The sequence below is a fragment of the Magnolia sinica genome, chromosome 7 (assembly GCF_029962835.1).
Source record: "Magnolia sinica isolate HGM2019 chromosome 7, MsV1, whole genome shotgun sequence".
In the NCBI taxonomy this organism is placed as follows: domain Eukaryota; kingdom Viridiplantae; phylum Streptophyta; class Magnoliopsida; order Magnoliales; family Magnoliaceae; genus Magnolia; species Magnolia sinica.
This window is the reverse complement of record NC_080579.1, coordinates 2,974,592-3,002,244: the sequence shown is the minus strand read 5'-3', so window position 1 is coordinate 3,002,244 and position 27,653 is coordinate 2,974,592. Positions and strand designations below refer to the sequence as shown.

Below are 27,653 nucleotides of genomic sequence, written 5' to 3'. Positions count from 1 at the left end.
GCGTTTTTAGCAACGAAAATATTCGTTGGTAAAACTCTTTGTGCAAAATTTTGTAAGTTAAAATACAAAACCTTTGGCGACGAAAAGTTTCGTCGCTAAAAATATTATTGCCAATGGTTTTGGTTTTGGTTCATCGGAAAAAGTCAGGGCGAAAATTTTCGTCGGTAAAAGTTGTTCTTTGTTTTTTACTCTTAGTGAGAAAATTTTTAAAATAGCGAGAAAATTACTTTTAGCGACGAAAATTTTCATTGATAAAAAATTTACTTCCGACGAAAAAAATTTCGTCGGTAAAAATTTCGTCGCTAAAAACACTATTTCTTGTAGTGTGGGTAGACCATGACCTAAATTATTTCATATTGTTAAAACGCAACGACACTTCTTAGCCATAATGCTATAAGAGACATACACCAGCTGAGTTAGCTCGGTCAGCTCACTCCACTCGGAAAAGCTTGACTATATGAAGGGTCTGGATGGCATATAAACATCATGGTCAGTCCCAAGAAGATTTTCGTGTTTTGTACTCCACCCAATTTATGGATCTGCCCGATTCTTGGATTCATGTCTTATTAAGATGTTGAGAAACTAACTGACGGAGCAGATTCATCACGAGAATCTATGTGGGCTCCACGTAACTTTCAACTATAGTAACTTTCTACGTCCGTGCAAATTCCACGCAACCAAAGTAACACATACAGAACAATTTAGTGGACCGACTATTCATCTTAATTTCAAACGTTGGTTTTCTGTCTTTGGTAGGCCAACCTGATCATTTATCAAATATAATCTATCTTGACCGAGCACATCCACGATGGGACTACTAGTGTGAATGCATCAAGTTGATTTTCGAGTCCTCCTTGAGTCACGAGATTCCGCGTGTCAAATCTATTTGTAAAAGAATATCCGCCTGAGATACACATTTTAGAATTCGGATTGAGTTAGAGGCTCTGTAGGGCCACCTTGATGAATGTGCTTTATTTATACTGTCCATTTATTTTTTTTTCAAATCATTTTATGCTATGAGCCCAAATTTGAGACAGATCCAAATCTCAAGTGGACCACACAGTAAGGATTGAATGGATACCATTTTAGAATTTGCATGATGTATGTGTTTTATCCATGCCGCCCATTTATTTATTTTTGGATCATTTTAGGGTTTAAGCGTACAGATGAATCAGATCCAAGGTTCAAGTGGGCCACACCACTAGAAGCAGTGCTAAAAATGATGCCCCACCGTTGAAACCATCCTAGGGCCCACCATGATTTTTATTTGCTATCCAGCCTATTTACAAGGTCGCATGGAGGTTGATGAAGGAAAAACACAAATATCAGCCCGATCAAAATTTTTGTGGCTCCCAGGATATTTTTAATGTTAGTCGTTCAATTCCCACCACGTGGTAGAGTATTAGAGCTTGGATTATTCTTTATTTTTGGGCTATTCCCTTAATAATATGACAAAATGGATAGAAAATGTGGACGAAACACATGCATTAAAATGGGCCGCACCGACCTCTTCATGTACGTCCCTCTTCACATGATATAGGCATCTTTCTCCTTCGGTGTCCCATTACATTTTATAATCTTTAATATGTCCCTCTTCACATGATCCAGGCATCGTTCTCCTTCGGTGTCCCATTACGTACATTTTATAATCTTTACTGGGCTCTCGCACAAGAGTGTTCGGGTTTGACAGAATTGAGATATTCCAAGAATTCCAATGGATCATGATTATTAGAAATGAGATATTTGAAGATTTCAATCGAACAATCTAAACCCTTCACTAGATCTGGAATATAGTTTTAAGAGCTACAATTTAAATTAACACCGACGGATGGTTGATTCATTCTATAAGTTTTCCTTCCATTGTGTAGTCGTCTGTTTTTGTATGCCGTGGATGAAATGGATAGGATTGCCTGATGAAAGTGGCTATTTAAAACAATAAGCAATCCATGGTGGTCTCTAACAAGTGGATGACTCAGATTATTGATTTGACTTATTTCTATGTGAACAATCTCGACCGCTCTTGGAAATGCCTGGAGTTAGTCTGATGAGTGTGAATGTTTTTTCGTGCATGCTAACCTATAGCATGCCTTTTCGGAGGTAACTTGAAGTGGATTGATAGATGGTTTTAGCACGTGGGGCCATGGTTGGCTACTCCACACCGTGGGTCTTTTGAGTCATATACAGGAGAGAAGAATTGTCTGTTTCCTTGAGTTGATTTTCAAATGTATTTTAATATATTTGTATTTTTTTTTTTATGTAAAACGGAGTCATTATTCTAATATATTATAGCTAGCACAATGACAGGTTACTAACTCAGAAAAAAAATGGATGGCGACGTGGATATACAATACATTCATCAAGGTGGGACTCACACGGTAAGGACCTATTCCGCGGGTGGATTAGGTGTTATGGTGTTACTCTTACCATGGGGCCACCTTGATAATTTATTGTATATCCACGCCGTCCATCAGGTTTTACCTTCCATACTAAGATGTGGTTTCGAAAAACAAGTATATCCAAATCTCAGGTGCACCACACCATAGAAAACAATGGTTATTGAATACTCACCATTAAAAACTTCCTTGGCCCACCATAAACAGATACATAATATTTATTTGCCAGATAAGGTCAACCAGACATGGATGAAGGGGAAAATATAAAGATAGGATTGATTCAAAACTTTTTTGGCCTACGAAATGTTTTTAATGGTCATTCACTACTTCTTACAGTGGTGTGGTCCAGCAAAGATTTGGATCTGCTTAAATATTTGTATAATGGGCTAAAATGAACTTAAAAAATGGATGAGTGGCGTGGATATATGCTACACATTCAACAAGGTAGGCCCCACACGTAAAGCGTAATACCCACAAGGTGTAACAGCTAATCCGCTCCATGTAAAATTTAGATAGTCAACTTATCCCAGCCATTCAATGAACCGTCTGAGCTTTTGGAAGAATATCTGTTCGACAATGCTGCGTGTAGACCATGAAAGCGGATTGGCTAGTGTCCCTGCTACTAGCCAATGGCTACCGGTCGGTGCTCCGTGGGCTCCACCATGATGTATGTGTTTCATCTATGCTGTCCATTTATTTTTCTAGATCATTTTATGGTATGAGCTCAAAAGTGAAGTATATCCCAATCTTAGGTGGACCACATCAAAGGAAACAATATTGATTGAATGTCCACCGTTAAGAACTTCTTGGGGCCATAAAAGTTTTGTATTAAGCTGATCTTTGTTTTTTTCCCTTCATCTGGATCTGTATAACCTAATTAAAAGATTGGATGTCCAATAAATAATGCAATGGGTCTTAGGAGGATTTTAACGGTGAACTTTCAATCACTAGGATTTATAACTCCTCATTTTTTGTATCAATACCCAAAATAAAATAACAGGAAATTTGTTAGTACTAAGCTCAAAGTTTGGTTAAATTACCTAACGAGATTCAACTTTCAAATATCCCAAGAGTGGCCTTCTGACAAGCTTCCATACATCACTTGTACCAAAATGCCCTTGTCTTTGTTTCAGTAATTGTACGGTTTCTTGGGGAATAAGAAGTTACGTAATATTTTATGCCAAGAAAGTGATGTGTAAGGAACTCTTTTTTACACGTGGGCAAGGACCAAACTAGTGGGGCTCACATTGATGTATGTGTATAATCCATGCCGCCCAATCTTTTTGTCGTATCATTTTAGGGCTAAGGCCCAAATATCAGCTTTATCCAGAGCTCGTGTGACCACATAATAGAAAATAATGGGGACAGTGGAACCCACTGTTAAAACTTTCTAGACTCACTGTGATGTTTGTTAAAAGTGGGTACTGCCCAAGTTAGGACTTTTTAGGCCTACGGCGAGTAGACTGACAAGGTGGACAGAATGGATCACCCCGTTGTGGGCCTTAGGCCGTGTTATTTTAGGGGTAAGATCCAAATATCAGCCTGATCCACTGCTCGTGTGAGCCAGAAAATAGAAAATAATGGTGGGGCCATATTGATGTATGTATATAATCCATGCCGCCCATCCTTTTTGGGCCCACGGTGAGCTAGCATACAAGGTGGACGGAACAGATTACCCCATTGTGGGCCTTAGGCTATTGTACCAATGGCTATCATTTTACTTGGTAGTAAAGGAAGTAAACATGTAACAACCGTGACCCATATAACATGACAACCACGACCCATATATAACATGATAACTATGATCCATGACAACTACAACCCATATAACATGACAACCACGACCCATATAACATGACAACCATGACTCATATGGGACCCATATGGCAACTACGACCCATATGGTTACTCCATGGGAAACCATGACCCATATAACATGACAACCACGATTTATATAACATGATAACTACGATCCATGACAACTACAACCCATATAACTTGACAACTACGACCCATATAACATGGCAACCACGACCCATGCAAACCACGACCCATATAACATGGCAACCACGACCCATGCAAACCACTGCCCATATAGCAACTACGGCCCATATGGGTACTCCATGGGAAACCACGACCCATATAATAGGACCACTACCCATATAACATGATAACTACAACCCATGATAACCACGACCCTTGACAATTACGACCCATGACAACTACAACCCTTACTACATTATAACTGTGACCCTTACTGCATTACAACCATCTGATGTGACCTATGATACTATACAGATATTGTTTGCACAATTATGGCATGACTTGCACTAACTTGGTGACGTGCCCATACATACGCATGACTATAGTGTGACTTGCACATAAGATCCTTACCGTCCATCAAAGTTAGAAAAGTAACGTGACAATTATGACTCATATAACATGACAACCACGATCCATATAACATGACAACCACGATATCTGTATAGTAGCATAGGTCGCATCAGGTAGTTATAATGTGGTAAGGGTCGTGGTTGTAATTTTCTAAGGGTCATGGTTGTCATGGGTCATGTCATGAGGTAAGGGTCATGGTTGTCATGTTATATGGGTCGTGGTTGTCATGGATCGTAGTTATCATGTTATATGGGTCATAGTTGTCATGTTATATGGGTCGCGATGGTAATGAGTTGTAATTGTCATGGATCGTAGTTATCATATTATATGGGTCGTGGTTCTCATGTTATATGGGTCATGGTTCTCATTTTAGGGCCAAGGCTTATAAAATGAAGACTACGACCCATATTGCATGACAACTACGACCCTTATCTCATAACAACCACGACTCTTACCACATTACAACCACGACGCTTACCGTATTACACTAACTTGGTGACGTGCCCATACATATGCATGACTATGGCGTGACTTACACATAAGATCTTTACTGTCCATTAAAGTTAGAAAAGTAATGTGTCCATCCGTATCAAAGCTAGCCTGATATTTTTCGAATATAAGATGACTATTGATAGACTGTAGGAGTAGGAAATGCGGGCTATATGGGTCATGGTTGTCATGTTATATGGTCGTGGTTGTCAAATTATATGGGTCATGGTTGTCATGTTATATTGGTTATGGTTGTCATGTTATATGTGTCGTAGTTGCCATATGGGTCCTATATGAGTCATGGTTTGCATGGGTCGTAGTTTCCATGTTATATGGGTCGTGGTTGTCATGTTGCCTGGATCGTGCTTGTGGTTTTCAACGTATTCACTTCCTTTTCTATCAAACCATTGGTACCATAACTTAAGGCTCAGAATGGAGTGATCCGATTCATCCACTTTGTCAGCTAACTCACTGTGGGCCCAAAAAGTCCTGACTTGGATAATATCCACTTATATCCACCTTGTCGGCTGACATTTGAGCCTTACCTCTAAAATGACAGGACAAAAAGAATGGGCTGCATAGATTATGGACGGCATGGATGCCTTACCCTTAAAATGACATAGCAAAAAGGATGGGTGACATGAATTATGAACGACATGGATGACACACATAAATCATGGTGGGGCCCACAAAGCACCGAGCACCAGCCATTGGCTGGTGGTAGGGGGAGTAGCCAATCCGTCACTCTAGGACCGTACGACATCTGAACCAAGGACAGGGGCATTTTCGTCCAAAACAATATCGAAAGCTTGTCAGAGGCCACTCTTGGAATATTTGAAAGGTTGAATCTTGTTAAGTAATTTGACTAAACTTCGAGGTCATTATGGTCAAATTCCCATAATAATATGTAAAAATGAATGGACGCATGGACAAAAAACATACATCATAGTAGGGCCCACATAGCACCGACCACTAGCCACCGAGCTAGTGGCAGACACACTAACCAAACCGCGTTATGTAGACCATGACCTAAACTATTTGCTATTGTTATAAAGCCACCACGCTGCCATTGCAATACTCATCTTCTCAACCATCTCCACCATTCGGATCCCAGCATTCCATCTCATCTCCACCATTTGGATCCCAGCATTCTATCTCATCTTCTATCCTTCTCTACATTTGCATCTCTCTCTCTCTCTCTCTCTCTCTCTCTCACTCAGAGCATTCTTTGCTTCTCTTATCCTCTCTCTTCTTGACTCACGAAAGTCCTTACCATTGGATATTTCTAAGCCTTCCGAGCTCTCTCACACATCAAATTCCTCCCTTTTTCCCATCCATACATACCAAAAGGAGAAAGAAATAAGAAGAAAATATGGTTGATTGGCTCGTTTCAACCGTGGGGGAGAAGTTGAAGACCGTCCTCCAAGATGAGGTGGCTTTGTTGGTGGGTGTCAACAGTGAGATCGAAGAGCTTTCCAGCACTTTCACCTTGATTCAAGCTGTACTTGAAGATGCTGAGTCTAGGCGTGTGAAGGACAAAGCAGTGACGATCTGGTTAGAGAAGGTCAAAGATGTGGCCTACGATTTGGATGACATAGTAGATGAGTGGACGACAGAAGCTCTCAGACCACAAGCTCCAGATGAAGGTGATGTGTCCTGTTTCAGCTTCCCTGTTACTTGCTTCCTCTTCCCTGTTACTTGTTTCAATAATGTCAAGTTACGCCACGAAATTGGGAGTAGGATAAAGGAGGTAAGGGGTAGATTAGATTCTATTGAAAAAGAGAAGAGCCGATTGGGTCTTATAGTGTATAGTGGAGAGAGGGAGAGAGTGGATAGCGAAGTTAGGAGGGGAGAGATAAGAGACCGAGAGACAAGCTCCCTACTTGACCAGCGGTTCATTGTCGGGAGGGAAGATGAAAAAAAAAAAGTCGTAGACTTGTTGCTGCGGGGGAGTAGTAGAGAGGTAAATGAGGTGCCCTTCGTCATTTCTATAGTTGGAATGGGGGGCTTGGGCAAGACCACCCTTGCTCAACTCATTTACAACGATGAAAATGTCAAGGGGCATTTCGACATGAGAATGTGGGTATGTGTTTCTGAAGATTTTGATGTCAAACGTATCACGAAATCAATCATCGAATCTGCAACTGGGAATGGTTGTGAGTTATCAGACTTGGCCCCGTTGCAGGATCGTCTTCATGATATGTTGCAAGCAAAGCGATTCTTGCTTGTGCTTGACGATGTTTGGAGCCATGATAGCGAGAAGTGGGACAAGCTGAGACTTCCCTTCCAAGCTGGTGCACACGGGAGTCGAATCATTGTAACCACTCGTTTGGAAGATGTTGCATTGAGGATGGGAGGCACTCACATGCACAAACTGGATGTTTTATCTGATGATGATTGCTGGTTAGTGTTCAGTCGTAGGGCACTTGAGCATCGGAGTGCAGAAGAGCGTTCGGATTTGGAAGAGATTGGAAGGAAAATCGTAAACAGGTGTGGAGGGGTGCCTCTCGCAGCAAAGACGATAGGGAGTGTCATGTGCTCAAGAAAGACGAGAAGGCAGTGGGAGCTTGTCTTGAGAAGCGAGGTATGGAAGTCAGGTGATGTCTTAGGAGGCATTTTACCGGCTTTGTTACTAAGCTACCATGATTTACCTCTAGCTCTTAAGCAGTGCTTCACGTATTTCTCTATTTTCCCGAAAGATTGGATGATAGAGAAGGGTATGATAGTCAAATTATGGGAGGCTCAGGGTTTCATCTGCTCGGAGGGTAGTGAAGACATGGAGGAAATTGGTGGACTGTATTTTGATGATCTACTAAGACGCTCATTACTCCAAGATGCAGAATACGATGATGACGGTAACATATGCAAGTGCAAGATGCATGATTTAGTTCATGATCTTGCACTATCTGTTGCAGGAAGTGACTGTTCACCGGTGCCGATTGGAAAGCAAGCCTCGTTAAACTTCAACAACATCCGTCATTCTTTCTTTGCCACTGATGTAGCTGTTAATGAAGATGATGAAGTGGCTTACATGTTGGCCCTCAAGCTGATGAAGGCCCACAAGCTGCGGACATTGTTCATTGGCTCGAGAATCTTCATGATGCCAAGAATGTCATTCCGTCAATGGAGATGCCTTAGGGCATTGAACTTGAGTAACACCGGGATTAAGAAATTGTCTCCAACGGTGGGACATTTGAAACACTTGAGATTTCTTGATTTGTCACGCACAAACATAGAAGAGTTGCCAGAGGAGGTGTGTAATTGCCTACATTTACAAACATTGAGACTCAATCATTGTGGGGAGCTAAAAAAACTGCCTGGGGGTATGAAGAAAATGATTAACCTGAGACATCTAGAATTAGAATTATGTCTCAATCTGAAGTACTTACCGCAGGGTATAGGGAGACTAACTAGCCTTCGGACGGTCTCAGAGTTCATTGTTGGGGGTGGCAACAAAGGGTGTAAATGTGGAGAACTGAAACACCTCAATCATCTTCAAGGAAGTCTTCGGATTACCGGCATGGGCAAAAACAGGAGCAGGGACGAAGCTAGAGAGGCAGAACTGAATAAGAAGCAGCATCTTCATACTCTATCCTTCAGGTACAAGGTTGAAGGCGGTGAGCTGTTGGATGAAGAGAAGAAGAGAATGGAGGACGTGCTTGAATTTCTCCAGCCCCACACAAACTTGAAAGAGTTTCAAATATGTTATTATAGAGGTTCGAAGCTTCCCAAGTGGATAGAGGATCCGGTGTTCTCCAATCTAGTCAGGATGTCACTCTCGGCTTGTTGGGAGTGTATACAATTGCCAGGTTTTGGGAAATTACCGTCCCTTAAATACCTTTCTATTTCGTACATGAATGAGGTAAGAAAGGTGGGTGTTGAGTTTAGTGGGGTTGATAACAATGTCGGAAGTGGAATATGTGTTGTCTCATTCCCTAAACTCCAGACCCTCATCTTCTTTGGCATGCAAAATTGGGAGGAGTGGGAATTGAGAGGTGGAGTTGGAGAGGTTATGCCATCTCTCCTCCAATTAGAAGTAAAATGGTGCCCAAAATTGAAGGAGTTGCCAACCAACCTTCCACCGCTCCTCCAGAAGCTGACTTTAGAAATAAGTAACGAAGGGATGTTGTCATCGGGAGGGACCTTACCCGTCCTCCCCAACCTTAAACATTTGATTATTTACGGGAGGAGTCAGCTGAAATCGTTCCCTTGTGGTTGGTTGGGACAATTCAAAGCCCTCAAAACTCTGGAAATCCACCGGTGTCGGAAGTTGGAGTCTCTACCAGATGAGGAGTTGCAACAGCTCACCATGCTTCAAGAATTGAAGATCAACGAATGTCGACTCTTAAAAGAGCGCTACGGAGATGAAGGAAAAGATCGGCACAAGATTCCTCACATCCCAAAAATCACATTTTGTCGATAAAAGGAGGATAGGATTTTCTTTTGCTTTTGTTTTTAAGAATTGTGTTGCTTCTCCCTGTAACTCCACTTTTTCTCTTTTTTCTTTTTTCTTTTTTCTTTTTCAATTTTAAGCTGTTTATCAGATGTTGATTGTCTTTTGCTTGTTTCAAGTGTGTTCTTGTTATTTGCTTTGGAGGTCAGGTTCTATGCCCCCCTCTATCTTATGTACATACTTTTTTATTTTTTGTTAATAAAGCTTATGATGGTCCCGCCCACCTTCACCCACGCACATGTATATGGGATAGTCGGTCACTTTTTCTTAACGGTCCATTTATTTTGTACACGTGTGACAATTCCAGACATATACACATGCAGGGGCCACCTAGTAAGCCGCTTTAACGTATTACGTACACGAGAGATATTTTGATTCGACTACAAGTTAGTTCACCCAGTACATAACTCCAACCTTTCATGCCCCTGCCACATCCAACCCATTCAATAAGTTAACCGGTCTTGAGGACCACCTGAGGTAAAAATCAGGTTGATTAGATGATCCAATCCAACTTTAATTTGGCCTTTTCTTTATAGCTGTCTTTTTTTTTTTTCCAATTCAGGGATGGAATGGTTATAATTGCCTAACAAAAAGCGAATTGAATCGTTGATATAACTTATTTTTGTGTAGATAATCTAGACCTTAGATATTAAAGGTCATTGGTCGAATGATTAACGCTTTGCCAGATTGGTGTGACATTTGCAAGCCCATCCCATGAAACGTGTGATGGACCAAATAAATAGTCTAAAAATGGATTGGACTGTCAAAGTTTCCCAATGCAACCAGGAGCAGCAGTGTAACTTATGAGGGCTGAGTGCTGAAGCATTTTTCATAAAAGTTTACTGGCACAAATACATCCCAAAGGAATCACGATTAGAGCTGTAAGCAAACCGTATCAGCTCGGTTAACTCGCTCTACTTGACTCGGAGAAGCTCAACTCGACTCGACTTGAAATTGTATTTGAGCCAAGTCGAGCTGATTTTTTGAGCTCGAAAAAATTTTGAGCTGAATTTGAGCTACACCAAGCTCAACTCGACTCGGCTCGAAACTTGACTTAGTTCGAATCGATTTGACTCAAATCAGGTTCACTTAATATAAATATGTATATATTTAAATAAAAAATATATATTATATATTAAAAATTCTAAAATCTAAACTCGAACTCAGCTTGTAGGCTTGAATTCGAATTCAGCTCAAAAGATTGAGCTCAAGTTTGGCTCAAACTTAGCTCGGGCTAGCCCAAGCTGCTGATCGAGCTGAGTTGGCCAGTGAAGCTTGACGACTGAGCCGAGCTGAGTTGGCCAGTGAAGCTTGACGACTGAGCCGAGCTAAGTTCAAGCTGGGGTAGCCTCCCAGCTGAGCTGAGCCAAGCTAGGCCAAGTTCAACTTGGTTTAGCTTGTGTACAACTCTAATCACAATGTGATAATATGATATTTAGGGTTGTGTTTAGTGATCCAAATCCTATACAAGTTGGGCTTCACGATATATGGAATTCAATGTTTTCTGTTGAATTTAGACTGTCCTTTTGAGCACGACTTTGAGTGTTATTGATTTCAATGCCTATTGCTCTGTACATCTTTGTTAAATGAAGTGTCAGGTTTTTTTTTTTTTTTTTTTTTTTTTTTTTTTTTTTAAATTTTAAGATTTCAATGCCTATGATTTTCCAATCTTGAAAATATTTTTGGTAGATTCCTTCATCTTTGTATTTTGGAATGTCAACTGTTTGACTGAATTGGACCAGATACACATATCTAATGGATATAGCCCCAATGTCTGCTTGGAATACTACACCAAAATCATCATTTAGGAACGGTTCTAAACCGCTCCTAAATGCTTCAGGAACAGTTCAATAACGTTCCTAAAAGAGGCGTCGCAGAAAATCAGGAACGGTTTAGAACTGTTTTGGGTACCGTTTCAACGGAATTTTAGGAACAATTTTAAACTGTTCTGGTGCCAACGGTCACATTTTAGGCACAATTTTAGATAGAGTTTTGAATGCTTATTATTGTTGCCAATGGTCAGATTTTAGGAAGGAATTTTAAGAACAAGTTTAAACCCCTTAGTTCATTGTATTTTGGATCTGCCATGTGAACAGTAACCCATCCATGGTAGGGTCTAGTAGGTGCTGGGTTCTAATAACCTCCCAACCATACAAATCGTATATCTCGGTCTTGGGGAGATGTTATTGTAGAACCATCTCTACAAAGAACACGTGGCAGAGAAATGTATATATCAGGACCATTCATGTAATGGCCTTTATTATTATAAGGAGTGGTTTATTTATTTATTTATTATTATTATTTGTTTTAATCACATTTGCCAAAATATTTAGCCATTTACTACTTTCACCTCAAACCGTCACTTTAAGGAAGGCCATCCATCTTTCAAATGTGAGAATTAGGGCTGTAAGAAACCTCTCCAGCTCTTTTAACACTTCCAAACTTGGAAATGAGACGATGACAATGATTTTGTAAAGCACGACATATCAGTTCAACTGCTCCATCCAACACTCTAAATCTTCTCTCAAATAAAATTACAGTACACTATTTTAGTAAGGTCATGAGATACAGGATCAGAGGCAATGGGGAATGGATCTTGAAAGCATGGAGCCAAAACAAAAGCTCAGAACATCATAAAGCAGCAGGCCAGGTTCTGAACCAGCAGCTACGGTTGAAGGAGCCTGAACGCTTGCATTTTCAGCAAGTAATGGTGTGATCAAGGCCAAACCAATAAGAATGGATCGGCACCAAGCAACAGAAGCATGCTTACATATTTTGGCACAGTTACTATATAATAATTTTGGATTTTTGAAACGCTTTCGGGTCTTCTCATTTATTCCTTCAATCGTGTCAAACCTGACATCCCTCTCCAACGACTGAATGTATTGGTGGATGTAACTGTTGAAGGAAACTAAACGTGTCAAAAGCACATATGGACATATATCTAACCATAGGGAAATTGGATTTGTGTGCTTTACCTATAAAGGCTGCTCTCTGATAACTCTGGGCTCTTCAACTTGGCAAATTGCTTAAATCCATCCATAAGTTCCCGTGGCCTAGGTTGTGCTGGTAATATAGAAACAGAAGTCACTACGTGAAAAGTGGAAAAAAATGACGGATTTAGAGACGGTTCTGAACCGTCTCTAAAATTGCTTGGTTTAAAGACGCTTTAGAGACGGCCGTAAACCGTCTCTAAAATTTTAGACGGCCCCTAACCGTCTTTAATATTGTCTTAAAAAATTTGAACGTCCACAAATCATTTAAGACGGTCGTTGACCGTCTTATATGGGTCATTTGAGACGGTCATTAGCCGTCCTCATTAGAGATGGTCCTTGACCGTCTTATATGCAGTCATCTGAGACGGTCATTGGCCGTCTACATTAGAGACGGTCGTTGGCCTTCTTTTACTTACAATCTGAGACTGTCAAAGACCGTCTCTATTAGAGACGGTCCTAAGCCGTCTTACAACCCTGTCAAAGACCGTCTTTATTAGAGACTGTCAAAGACTGTCTCTATTAGAGACGGTCAAGGACTGTCTCTATTAGAGACGGCCCTAAACTGTCTCTATTAGGGACTGTCAAGGACCGTCTCTATTAGAGACGGTCTTAAACCGTCTTATAGCCCTGTCAAAGGCCGTCTCTAATGCTCAAGTCAAAAATGAAAAAGCTCATAAAAATTATAAATTTCGAAAAAAAAAAATATTTAAGAAGCTTAGAAAAATAATTAACAATGTTTAAGAAAAATTTAAATTTTGAAAAAAAATTGTAATTTTATAAAAATCTAGATTTAAAAAAAAAAATTAAGAACTTTGAATAATGTTGATAATTTTGAAAAAAAAAATTTCGATAAAAAAATGATATTTTGAAAAAGAAAATTTTAAAAATTAAACAAAATTGTGAAAAAATTGATAATATGTAAAAAAATATATTTTTAAAAAAAGAAAACTAGATTTTATATTTTGACAACAAAAATTGAAAAGTTATATAACAACAGTGAGATTAAAAAAAATGATATTTTGAAAAAGAAAATTAAAAAAATTAAACAAAATTGTGAAAAAATTGACAAAACTAGATTTTGATGATGTAAAAAAATATATTTTTTAAAAAAGAACACTAAATTTTGTATTTTGACAAGAAAAATTGAAAAGTTAGATAACAAAAGTGAGATTTTGATGATGTGTTGTATATCCTTACCGCCCATACATTTCTCCAACCCATTTTTGGGCCAGGTATAAAAAATTGTGTAGATTTAAATCTTAAGTAGACCACACCATTGAAAAGAATGATAATATAGTACCTCGCCATTAAAAATTATAAAGAGCCCATCATAAGGTTTTAGTAATGTTTATTTGCAATCCAACTTGTTGACAATGTAAAGGAGATCTAGGTGAAGGAAAACTACAAAGATTAAATTGATCCAAAACTTTTGTAGCCTTCAAAAGGTTTTTAATGGTTATTCATCATTGTTTTGATTGATATGGCCCACCTGAGATTATTGAGTTCTTGTGATTTGAAATCATATCCTAAAATATGATGGAAAAATATATGGACGATGTCAATATACATAAAATATATTAAGGTGGGCCCTACATGGTTAGAGTAACACCCATGAAGGAGTTACCTAAATAGTGAAATAGTACTATAAGGTCACATCATGGGAACTTCCCATGAGGTTAATCTGTGTGGGCCCCACCATGATGTGTGTAGAACATCAACACCATGCATTTGATGTGTCCCCTTTAAGTCCAAAAATCAGTCATATACGAGACTTGGGTGGGCCATGGCATCTAAAACTATGTGAAGACATCCCTAAAACATATAAAAGTATTTGGTGGGGCCCACATGAGTTTTGGATGTGTATGAAACTTGGTCTGATTCCTCATCCAAGCGGGACACACATAATGAATGGGCTGGATCTATGAACCACATCTAGGTGGGCCCAATAAATGATTATGAATGTTTTAATGGGAGGGTAACTCTCTCAACTATAGTATGTGGTGTGGCCCACCCAAGTCATGGATTGACTTTATTTTTAAGCTTGTGGCCTACCATGGAATGGTGCATCTGATTGACGGGGCATATCCAAAGTTCAAGTGGACCCACCATAGAAAAGAGTGGGACAGTGACACCCATTATTGAAACCTTCTTAGGGTCGGCCGCGATGTTTATTTGAGATCCAATCTGTTTATAAGTTAATACAGACATGGATGCGGTTGAAACTTGGTCTGATCCTTCATCCAAGTGGGACACACATAATGAGTGGGTTGGATATGTGAATCACATTTAGGCAGGCTCAATATATGATTATAAATGTTTTAAGGAAACCCTTCTCTACTACATTTGGGTTACTCGTTACCCTTACCAGAGTAAACTCTGTGGGGTCCACTGTTATTTATTTATTCTATCCACTCCATTCATCCATGTTAACAGATAATTTGAGGTCTAAAGAACAAAAAGGAATCATATCCAAAGCTTAAGTGAACCACACCACAAGAAATAGTGTGATTGAACCTCTACCATTTAAAATTTCTTGGAGGCCATAGAAGTTTTGGATCAAGCTGATGTTTGTGTTTTTTATTCATTCATATATTTTTGATATTATGAACAACCTTTAACCGTTTTTGGATAATCAGATCAGTCTAGATTGAAGAGTAATAACTTCAGATGTTTAAATCAAAATTCACTCAAATTGTTGATCAATCTTGTTTGCCCAATATCTTTCTCATATGTAACATGATTGGGGCGAGTAACTAGTCAATTTAAGGGTAATGATCAGTAAAATAGAGTGAATGGACCAGACATGTAAAATGGGTTAAATATTCTAGACAAATTTGTGACCCAACTTATTGACACCCTGAGACTCTAAGAATTAATGTTAGTAAGTTTTGTGGGGCCTATCATGATGTGTGTCGAACATCAACACCATGCATTTGATAGAAGTTTTGGATAAGCTAATGTTTGTGTTTTTGCTTCATTCATATCTTTTAGATATTATGAACATGTTGGATGGAAAATAAACATTATTGTGGGCCTAAGGAAGGTATCAACGGTGGAAATCATTACTCCACACTGTTTTGTGTGGCATGGTCCACTTGAATTTTGAATTTACCGAAAATTTGGGATCAACACACACCATTCATCCATTTTTCGAGATCATTTTATAGAATTATCTAAAAAATGAATCATATCCAAAGATTAAATGGACCACACCACAAATAATGGGAATAGATTGGCTACTCCCCCTAGACCATTCAATGGCTGGTGGTTAGTGCTGTGTGGGCCCCACCATAATGTATGGCCCCACAAACCATTTTTAAAAATTTTTTTTTAGTTTTGAACCAATTAGATTTCAAATAAACATTATGATGGGTCTTAGGATAGTTTCAACGGTGGGAATCACCCTCCCATTGTTTTCTGTGGTGGGGGCCACTACAGATTTTTATCGGTCTCATTCTTTTGCTCCTGACTTAAAATGATATCTCAAAATGGATGAACGATGTGGGTATAACAAATACATCATAGGTTTTTATATTATTTAAATTATATATATATATATATATATATATATGGAAAATGTTCTATACGTCGAGCTCATGGGAACTCTCCATGAGGTCGAGCCGGGTGGGCCCCACCATGACGTGTGTCAAAAATCAATACCATGCATTTGATGGGTCCCCTTTAAATTATAAGATATCCCATAAATCAGCCGTATACAGAACTTTGATGGGCCATATCATCTAAAATCATGTGAAGACATGCCTAAAATATATAAAAGCAGTTGGTGGGCCCCACCTTAAATTTGGATGGGTCTGAAACTTGGTATGACTCCTCATCCAAGTGGCAACAGGTAATGGATGGGCTAGATTTTTAATGGTGGTTGTCCAATCACTATTGTTTTCGCATTGTGTTGTCAACCCAAGTTTTAATTCATGCTCATTTTTTAGGATCGATGATAAAATTATGTTGAGAAATGGATGGACGGCATGGATGAAACAAATCGATCATGGTGGGGCCACAAAGCCATACTAGATCCAAAGCTTGACCTCACGTTTTCATTTTTTTGTTTTTCTTTATGAGTTTTGTATTTTATATAAAATAGTGGTGACTTGTTTATAACAACAGTGGCTAAGCTATAGAGTTATCCAGACCATCCAAAAAATCGGTATAGTTGTAAATGGTAAATATTTGTATAATTTTTATTATATAATACAATCTTAACCATCCAGAAATTGGTCCCATACATGTACGGCCATTAATAAACTTTGTGTTATTATCTAGTAGAAAACTCATACGGATTTTAAAATTCTATGTTATTTGGAAGAGGATTTTCATATCCATCCCAAATCGATCGAGCGCCCCTTCTCCCTCCTTTCCTCTTTTCCGTCTTTCATCTTCCATTGAGCGCCCACATTCAAACGGCCCCATCGATCGCTTTTCCGACACCAGATCGGCATTCTCCGGCGCCAGTGCACAGCTCCCATGTCTGATCTCAAGCCCAAGATTGAGATCTCGTTCGCGGGAACGTTCGCCAGCAATGCTTTCGCCGCCTATGTTGCAGAGGTATCGATCCTTTTCTTTTCCCTATTCTATTTGATTTCGAAGTTAGATTGAGTGGAATTTGGTTGTATTTACTTGATCTTGTTGTTTTGATCTTGATCTTGTATTTTTGGCCTTTTTTTTTTTTTTTTTTTTTTTTTTTTACATTTTTACTGTAAATTTTCGGTGATTCATTTTAGTTTGATTGAATAGATGTTCTTGTTTGATCTGGTTCTTTTGACCTTGAATTTATAAATTTTTATAAAATTTCTTGCATTTTTTGCTCATCTAGTCGAATCTAATCAGTTTGGATTTTCTTTTTTCTTTTTTCCTGTTTTGCTGGATCTTTGGTTGACTTGTAATAGTTTGATATTTTTAATTGTAGAACTTTCGATCTTCATGCTACATTTGCCTAAATTTTCAGCATTTTCGTGTTACATTTGCTGTTTAATTAGCGAATTTTGAAATGCATAAATTTTCTAGTTTTCTTTTTCTATTTCTTTTTGCCTTTGATAGACAGCAGAGAGGGCAATGGCTTGCATTTGATAGACAGTAGAGGGGGCATGGATTTATGGAGGCTTGCATTTAGGAAATCCACGAATTTGACAATCCCTGCAAACGATAAATAGGGGAGATTTGAAATCCATGGATTTCACAAATCCCTGCCAAAAATCCCTCGCCCCAAACAGCCCCCAAGTAATCAAAGTAGAAAAAATAGTGAACACGTTGATTAAGTGATGACACATGGAAAAAAAAAAAAGAAAAGAAAAAAGAAAAGAAAAAGAGACTGACATCAAAGAGATCTCAAACCCGAATCAATAATGCTAGTTCAGAAACATCCTCAGTGCATGAGTCACTGAGACTAGACAACCTTGTCTATCTCCAAATGTACACAGTGGAAAGAAGTAATCAAGAGGTGTTGCAAGAATCCATACTTCCTCTTATATTTTCATAAATCTTCCTGTTTTTACATACCTTTCAAGACGCCGTCTGGTGTGTATCATCTTTAAGGCCTAGCTGTCCTTTATAATATGGTTTTGAAGGGTGTGCTCTTTGGTGAGCACGGGTGTGACTTGTGAGGATCAACTATGGAAAGGTTGAGTCAGGGGTCCTCCAAACTCTGATTTCTTAGGACGGTTATGGCGAGGATTAGTTACAATTCACAACTATAGCTGTGGAAAATGATTTCCGCAACAAAATTTACATGCATGATTAGCCCAGCTTGTATGTACCTGTATCTTGGTTGCATTCTGAACATTTCACTAGTCAAAAGATTCTTCTCCAGTGTTCTTGAACAGATGCTGACAGAAGGGGAGAGAGATCTTAGTCCAACTTTAGAAGGGCATGGAGCAGAACCCTCATAGAAGCATTGCAGTAATGTTGCTGATCCTTAGCTAAACCTTGATCAACCATGGTTCTGTATTTCATATGATAAATATTTTTTAGAGGTTTTTGCATATACAACCCTTCCTTTTAGCAATAGAAGACAAAGCTCCCTCTAGTTTTCATATTTGTAATAACACCATTCCTTTTTGTCATTTATAAACAAATCCCCAAATTGTGATTGTTTTAAGATGATAGCATAACTAGTGTTAGCTAAGCTACCAAATTAAGTTTTTGCCCCTTCTGATTTGGAAAACGTTAGTTACTCTACTATGTTGTTAAGGTGATATTCATGATGTCAAAAACTGCACAAGTGGCATGGTCACAACTTAAAACTGTTTATATCGCTGATCCTATTTTAGCAGTAACTTAAACTAATAATTACAATAGTTTGATTATTAATCAGCTGATTGATCTTCATTTTTTTGGATGATCAATGAAAGGAAGTGGGTGGTCATGTGCAGTTCCCTCCGTTTCTTTGGGCCATGCTTCTTAAGCTAATAAATATTTCATTCATTATTTCAGAGTATTGCAGTGGCCTTCATGTTTCAGTCCCCTCCGCTTCTTTGGGCCATGCTTCTTAAGTTCCCGTTTGGAAGTGCATATTCAGTTGATGTAAGAGCATTTAATCTTTCCTTTTATTTTACCATGATTTAGAAAGGAATTATAGATAGTGAATGTCATTTGCAGTTCATAAGATGGAAACAAAGGGTAACCATGCCTTGGTTATTTTACTAACATCTTTAAAATTTGACCAAAAAAAGAGTAGTAAATGAATGTGCATGTATCAGCTATCATCTCTAAATATGATGGGATGCAGAGGCCAATTAAATGTTTTGAGAGAGCAGCTGAAAGGTGTCACACGGATTCACTATCCAGTATAGTTGCATCATGTTCTTGGGGTAAACATGTCGCCGTTGGCACAGGAACACCTTTCCAAATTATGTGGAGCAAGAAAGAAGTTAGTTTTCTTCCCTTTACCATTGTTGTTTGATTGTTAATCCTGTTTGGAGTTCTTTCCCTATTGAGAAGTCTTCAGATGAAGTGCTTTATCCAAGCCTGGATGCCACACATGTATGAAGTGCTTATTAGATGTTGTGAAATATAATGCCAAGAATTAGTATTTCATGTCCCATAATGTGTTTTATTTTGTTCTTTCTATGAAATTGGCTTCTTTTTTCTAAACATGTACCTATTGCATGCATTTTATTAGTAATTGGCATCCACCCATACATGGTGTCTTTCTTTTTCTTTTTTTTTTTTTTTTTTTTAATGCTGTTCTATGATTGGACTGGTTCCTTCTTTCCTGGCAGGCATTCTGATATCAATCTGGTCGAGTTGGGAAAGGAAGCAGTGAATGAAGATGATAGAGTTATCTTGTTTTCAGCAACAAATCTTACTGGGAAGTTTGACATTATGGGTTTAGAACAAGAAGACATGATTCCATTGTTCATAATTAGTAACAACAAACAGTAAGTCAACAAACCTTATACGTGGTAAGAGTTTCCTGATGCTAATGGATTCTTGCTTGGAAGGCCACATCTCAAATGATGATGGAACTGAGTTGGTGCAATTGGCTTCTCGTTGCTTGCAATATGAACCTCGTGAGAGGCCAAATGCAAAGACGCTTGTGACTGCTCTTACTTCTCTTATCATGCAACACTTTCACGGGTACTTGCTCATATTTACTTCTTTTTTTTTGGGATTTCACTGGTACATGATAGCACAACAACATTACTAGTTTGTGTATGAAGCATTACTTTCCATCTGCTGAATTTTACTTTATTGGCCCCTTGAGTACGAATCTCGCAAGTCTAGGAACTACACCAACCATCTGGTGGAAAGTAATCTTGTTGGAAAGTAGGTTCATCCAAAAGAACCTGAAGTTTGACATTGAGGTATACAAATGCAAATACATGCAAATACATGTAGATAGGTAGAAGAGATTGATATAGTCATGTAGATAGCTTCTATGTGGTTGTATTGAGAACATGAATGACATAAATAAATCGAAGGATGCAATTTGGGGGTGTAAACCAGCCTCCATCACCAAATTTTGTTAAAGGAGCGACCATATCAAAACCTTTGTGGGAAATGCTTCTTGTGGGAAAATCCAAACCTGTTGTAGCCTTTTCTAGGGAAAATCGGAACTGTTTAACCAACAAAAGCCACATTTTTTAGTTTCTAATATACCCTTGACTTCATTTGAAATTTCTTTCAAAACCCATTGAGTATTGAAAGTTTTCAGCCCTAGGAAGCTAATTGTGGGGACAAAAATGTCCAAAAGCTACTCAAGCTGGGTCACACTTTTTAGAACTTTTAGCTTAAAATTCAAGTGTTTCCTTCCTCAAGTTTTTAGAACTTTTAGCTTAAATCTCTAGTATTCCCATCGTGAAGCAGGAGAAACCATCAATTACAATATCTGCAATGAACAGTATATTGAAACAAAACCATGTTTCTTCTTATAGCCAATGCTATAGTTTTTAGAAGCAATGATTTATCATAACAAATTGTGAAAAGAATAGAAATTTGTGGAAAAGCTCTCCCTTGACTTTTTGTAGCTACAAATACATGAATTAACTAAAATATATGATGTCTAGTTGCCTATGTATACGATGTGTATATGTAAGCGTCTTTGATGTGCATGTGGATGAATGATGGCATTCTTTTTCTTAGTTAAGAATATGCATTGATTGTGTATTTGAATTTTTTTAAATGCACCAACCAGAAACGATTTGAGACGACGTTCAATGATACTTTGTTAAATATGAAATTTATGACCTTTAGTAACTTGGTTAATTAAAAAGAACTACATAGTGGCTTGATCCCAATCTGAATTTTTGGGTATGTAGGCAGCCGTTTGTAATGTACTAGAATATCGGTGCAGCCACAAATCTTTTTTCTCCTTTGAATTGTAACAGACTGTATCGGTTGCATTTTTCTCTGTCATACAGGTTGTGGCTATTAAAGATATAATATCACCTCCTTATAGGGAAACATTTAATGATGTGTACAGGTAAATTCATTTTTTCTTATTCCTTATATTGTTTCCCAGTTATATTTGTGTTGGTTTCAGAGTATAGGTAGCAATAGAAAGTGTTGGTCGATTATGGCTTATAGACAAAGGGATGAGTAACCAACAATACGAATATGGGAGGCCTTCCCCAGGTATCCAAATGCTTTTAGATATAATTATGTTATTTTTAAGGGCGTGTTTGGGCGTTGGGATTGGAAGGGATTCAGTGGGATGGGATTCAAAAAACATAATTACCCTGTTGCCATGGGATAAGAATAATTCCATGCTTTGTTGGTAATCCGGTGGTACATTGAATGGATATACTAACCATCGTTCGAAGTTATTGAGAATAACACACATGTGTTATATCTAGACCGTTCATTTGTTTTGGAACCTCATTTTATGGCATGGGCCTAAAAATGAGGTAGATCCAAAACTTATATAGCCCCATTGAAGTTTTCAATGGTAAGTATTCAATCCCCGTTGCTTTCTATGGTGGGGTCCACTTGAGTTTTAGATTAACCTGATTTTTTGGCCCATGCTCTAAAATAATCTCAAAAAATGGGTGGACGGTGTGGATCTAACTTACACATCATAGTGGGACCTACACAACTTGCTAACATGGAGTGAAATTGGCATGGGACCCAATGCAATTCCATCGACAACTTTTCCATCCTCCCCAAACATGGAGTGGAATTGGCACGGGACCAGATGCAGTTCCATCCCACCTATTCCCTTCTAATCCCAGTGCCCTAACGCGCCCTAAATGTATTAAATCGAAATTGATGGAACAGACACGGATGTGCGTCGGAGCTATCCGGATGTTGAGCGGGGGTCCCTGGAAGGTGGGAACCGCTGTTATGACCATGATGAAGCTGTCCATTTCCTATGGACAGCATTGGAGTGGCCTGACCATTTGGACAGACTATGTTTATGTATTAACTCGAAATTGATGGAGCAGATCCGGATGTGCGTCGGAGCTATCCAGAAATGGTCAGGCTATGTTTATGTATTAACTCGAAATTGATGGAGCAGACCCGGATGTGCGTCGGAGCTATCCGGAAGAGCGGGGTTCCCTGGAAAGAGGGAACCGCTATTATGACCATGATGAAGCTGTCCATTTTTTATGGACAGCATTGGAAGGGCCTGGCAATTTACGTCGGATGGCCATGTTTATATCTGTATTTGTAGGGACCATACCCTTAACCAAAACCAAAACCTATGACCTAAAACCTGAACCTATAACCTAAACCTCAACCTTAACCTAAACCTATAGCCTAAACTCAAATCCCTAAACCTTAACCTATAACCTAACCTATACCTATACTTATAACCTAAAACTATCCCCAAATCCCAAAACCTATAACCTAAACCTAAGCTTTCCCTAAACCTATAAGCTAAACTCAATTACCTAAAGCTAAACCTACACCAAATCCTAATCTCAATTCCCTAACCTAAACCTAAACATAAACTTGAAAACTCAAACTTAAACCCAATCCCGAACCTGAACCCGATTTCCTAAACCTAAACCATAACCCATTCTCAAATCCAAAAACCTATAACCTAAACTTAAACCTAAACCAAAACTTATAACCTAAACCCGAACTCATTCTCAAATCCCAAAACCTATAACCTAAACCAAAACCAAAACCTATAACCTAAACTCGAACCCATTCTCAAATCCCAAAACCTATAACCTAAACATAAACCTTAACCTAAACCTATAACTTATAACCAAAACCTATAACCTAAACCCAAACCCATTCTTAAATCCCAAAACCTATAACCTAAACCTAAACCTAAACCTAAACCTTAACCTAAACCTATAACCTATAACATAAATCAAAACCTAAACCTAAACCTATAACCTAAACCTATAACCTATAACCTAAATCAAAACCACCTTTCCCTAAACCTTAACCTAAACCTATAACCTATAACCTAAATCAAAACCAAAACCAAACCTAAACCTAAACCTATAACCTATAACCTAAACCTAAACCTAAAACCTAATGTATTCTCAAATCCCTAAACCTAAACCTACACCTAATCCTAATCTCAACTCCCTCACCTAAACCTAAATCTAAACTTGAAAACCAAAACCTAAACCCGATCCCAAACCCGAACCCGATTTCCTAAACCTAAACCTTAATCTATTCTCAATTCCATAAACCAATTGCTTATAACCTAAACCGAAAGCTAAACTTATACCTTAACCTAAACCTAAACCTATAACCTATAACCTAAATCAAAACCACCTTTCCCTAAACCTTAACCTAAACCTATAACCTATAACCTAAGTCAAAACCAAAACCAAACCTAAACCTATAACCTATAACCTAAACCTAAACCTAAAACGTAATGTATTCTCAATTCCCCAAACCTAAACCTACACCTAATCCTAATCTAAACTCCCTAACCTAAACCTAAACCTAAACTTGATAACCCAAACCTAAACCCGATCCTGAACCCAAACCCGATTTCCTAAACTTATAGCTTATAACCTAAACTTAAACCTAAACTAAACCTTAACCTAAACCTTAACCTAAAACTATAACCTAAAACCTAAACATAAACATAAAATCTAAATGTATTCTCAAATCCTTAAACCTAAATGTAAACCTTAACCTAAACCTTAACCTAAACCTATAACCTATAGCCTTAACCTAAACCTGTAACCTATAACCTAAACCTAAACCTAAAACCTAAATGTATTCTCAAATCCCTAAACCTAAACCTACACCTAATCCTAATCTCAACTCCCTCACCTAAACCTAAACCTAAACTTGAAAACTAAAACCTAAACCCGATCCCGAACCCGAACCCGAACCCGATTTCCTAAACCTAAACCTTAACCTATTCTCAATTCCCTAAACCAATTGCTTATAACCTAAACTGAAAGCTAAACTTATACCTTAACCTAAACCTATAACCTATAACCTAAATCAAAACCACATTTCCCTAAACCTTAACCTAAACCTATAACCTATTATAACCTAAATCAAAACCAAAACCAAACCTAAACCTATAACCTATAACCTAAACCTAAACCTAAAACCTAATGTATTCTCAAATCCCCAAACCTAAACCTACACCTAATCCTAATCTAAACTCCCTAACCTAAACCTAAACCTAAACTTGATAACCCAAACCTAAACCCGATCCTGAACCCAAACCCGATTTCCTAAACCTAAACCTTAACCCATTCTCAATTCTCTAAACCTATAGCTTATAACCTAAGCCGAAATCAAAATCTATACCTTAACCTAAACCTAAACCTAAACCTATAACCTATAACCTAAACATAAACCTAAAACCTAAATGTATTCTCAAATCCTTAAACCTAAATCTAAACCTTAACCTAAACCTATAACCGATAGCCTTAACCTAAACCTGTAACCTATAACCTAAACCTAAACCTAAAACCTAAATGTATTCTCAAATCCCTAAACCTAAACCTACACCTAATCCTAATCTCAACTCCCTCACCTAAACCTAAACCTAAACTTGAAAACCAAAACCTAAACCCGATTCCGAACCCGAACCCGAACCCGATTTCCTAAACCTAAACCTTAACCTATTCTCAATTCCCTAAACCAATTGCTTATAACCTAAACTGAAAGCTAAACTTATACCTTAACCTAAACCTATAACCTATAACCTAAATCAAAACCACATTTCCCTAAACCTTAACCTAAACCTATAACCTATTATAACCTAAATCAAAACCAAAACCAAACCTAAACCTATAACCTATAACCTAAACCTAAACCTAAAACCTAATGTATTCTCAAATCCCCAAACCTAAACCTACACCTAATCCTAATCTCAACTCCCTAATCTAAACCTAAACCTAAACTTAAAAAACAAAACCTAAACCTGATCCCGAACCCGAACCTGATTTCCTAAACCTAAACCCGATCCTGAACCCAAACCCGATTTCCTAAACTTATAGCTTATAACCTAAACTTAAACCTAAACTAAACCTTAACCTAAACCTTAACCTAAAACTATAACCTAAAACCTAAACATAAACATAAAATCTAAATGTATTCTCAAATCCTTAAACCTAAATGTAAACCTTAACCTAAACCTTAACCTAAACCTATAACCTATAGCCTTAACCTAAACCTGTAACCTATAACCTAAACCTAAACCTAAAACCTAAATGTATTCTCAAATCCCTAAACCTAAACCTACACCTAATCCTAATCTCAACTCCCTCACCTAAACCTAAACCTAAACTTGAAAACTAAAACCTAAACCCGATCCCGAACCCGATTTCCTAAACCTAAACCTTAACCTATTCTCAATTCCCTAAACCAATTGCTTATAACCTAAACCGAAAGCTAAACTTATACCTTAACCTAAACCTAAACCTATAACATATAACCTAAATCAAAACCACCTTTCCTTAAACCTTAACCTAAACCTATAACCTATAACCTAAATCAAAACCAAAACCAAACCTAAACCTAAACCTAAACCTAAACCTATAACCTATAACCTAAACCTAAACCTAAAACCTAATGTATTCTCAAATCCCCAAACCTAAACCTACACCTAATCCTAATCTAAACTCCCTAACCTAAACTTAAACCTAAACTTGATAACCCAAACCTAAACCCGATCCTAAACCCAAACCCGATTTCCTAAACCTAAACCTTAACCTATTCTCAATTCCCTAAACCTATAGCTTATAACCTAAACTTAAACCTAAACCTAAACCTTAACCTAAACCTTAACCTAAACTTATAACCTATAGCATAAACCTAAACCTGTAACCTATAACTTAGACCTAAACCTAAATCCTAAATGTATTCTCAAATCCTTAAACCTAAATCTAAACCAAAACCTATAGCCTATAGCCTTAACCTAAACCTATAACCTATAACCTAAACATAAACCTAAAACCTAAATGTATTCTCAAATCCCTAAACCTAAACGTACACCTAATCCTAATCTTAACTCCCTAACCTAAACTTAAACCTAAACTTGAAAACTCAAACCTAAACTCGATCCCGAACCCGAACCCGATTTCCTAAACCTAAATCTTAACCTATTCTCAATTCCCTAAACCTATAGCTTATAACCTAAACCTTAACCTAAACCTAAACCTAAAACCTAAATGTATTCTCAAATCCTTAAACCTTAACTTAAACCTATAACCTATAGCCTTAACCTAAACCTATAATATATAACCTAAACATAAACCTAAAACCTAAATATATTCTCAAATCTCTAAACCTAAACCTACACCTAATCCTAATCGCAACTCCCTAACCTAAACCTAAACCTAAACTTGAAAACCAAAACCTAAACCCGATCTTGAATCCGAATCCGATTTCCTAAACCTAAACCTTAACCTATTCTCAATTCCTTAAACCAATTGCTTATAACATAAACCGAAACCTAAACTTATACCTTAACCTAAACCTATAACCTATAACCTAAACATAAACCTAAAACCTAAATGTATTTTCAAATCCCTAAACCTAAACCTACACCTAATCCTAATCTCAACTCCCTAATCTAAACCTAAACCTAAACTTGAAAACTCAAACCTAAACCCGAACCCGAACCCGAACCCGATTTCCTAAACCTAAACCTTAACCTATTCTCAATTCCCTAAACCTATAGCTTATAACCTAAACTTAAACCTAAACCTTAACCTAAACCTATAACCTATAGCATAAGCCTAAACCTAAACCTAAACCTGTAACCTATAACCTAAACCTAAACCCAAAACCTAAATGTATTATCAAATCCTTAAACCTTAACCTAAACCTTAACCCAAAGCTATAACCTATAGCCTTAACCTAAACCTGTAACCTATAACCTAAATATAAACCTAAAACCTAAATGTATTCTCAAATCTCTAAACCTAAACCTACACCTAATCCTAATCTCAACTCCCTAACCTAAACCTAAACCTAAACTTGAAAACTCAAACCTAAACCCGATCCTGAACCCGATTTCCTCAACCTAAA

The 27,653-nt window shown here is 37.9% G+C and overlaps 2 protein-coding genes across 2 annotated transcripts; both read left to right on the top strand.

Annotated features, from left to right (window-relative positions):
- Nucleotides 1–6,406: 6,406 nt before the first annotated feature.
- LOC131251879 (disease resistance protein RGA2-like) lies at nt 6,407–9,699 on the top strand. Its single transcript, XM_058252873.1, has one exon. It carries the CDS (start codon nt 6,649–6,651, stop codon nt 9,697–9,699), a length of 3,051 nt encoding a protein of 1,016 aa, XP_058108856.1. The 5' UTR covers nt 6,407–6,648.
- A 7,508-nt stretch (nt 9,700–17,207) lies between these two features.
- Nucleotides 17,208–19,645, top strand: LOC131251878 (DNA-directed RNA polymerase V subunit 1-like). Its single transcript, XM_058252872.1, has 3 exons — nt 17,208–17,288; nt 19,173–19,262; nt 19,468–19,645. The coding sequence occupies exons 1-3, from the start codon at nt 17,208–17,210 to the stop codon at nt 19,639–19,641; spliced, it is 345 nt and encodes a 114-aa protein (XP_058108855.1). The 3' UTR covers nt 19,642–19,645.
- Nucleotides 19,646–27,653: the final 8,008 nt, after the last annotated feature.

What these genes read in the sequence shown, in the direction of transcription:
- LOC131251879 (XM_058252873.1), top strand. Translation starts at nt 6,649, where the DNA reads ATGGTTGATTGGCTCGTTTCAACCGTGGGGGAGAAGTTGAAGACCGTC.
- LOC131251878 (XM_058252872.1), top strand. Translation starts at nt 17,208, where the DNA reads ATGTCTGATCTCAAGCCCAAGATTGAGATCTCGTTCGCGGGAACGTTC. An exon ending in TCGCCGCCTATGTTGCAGAG is followed by an intron (nt 17,289 to 19,172) that starts GTATCGATCCTT and finishes TCATTATTTCAG; the next exon opens with AGTATTGCAGTGGCCTTCAT. An exon ending in GAAGTGCATATTCAGTTGAT is followed by an intron (nt 19,263 to 19,467) that starts GTAAGAGCATTT and finishes GATGGGATGCAG; the next exon opens with AGGCCAATTAAATGTTTTGA.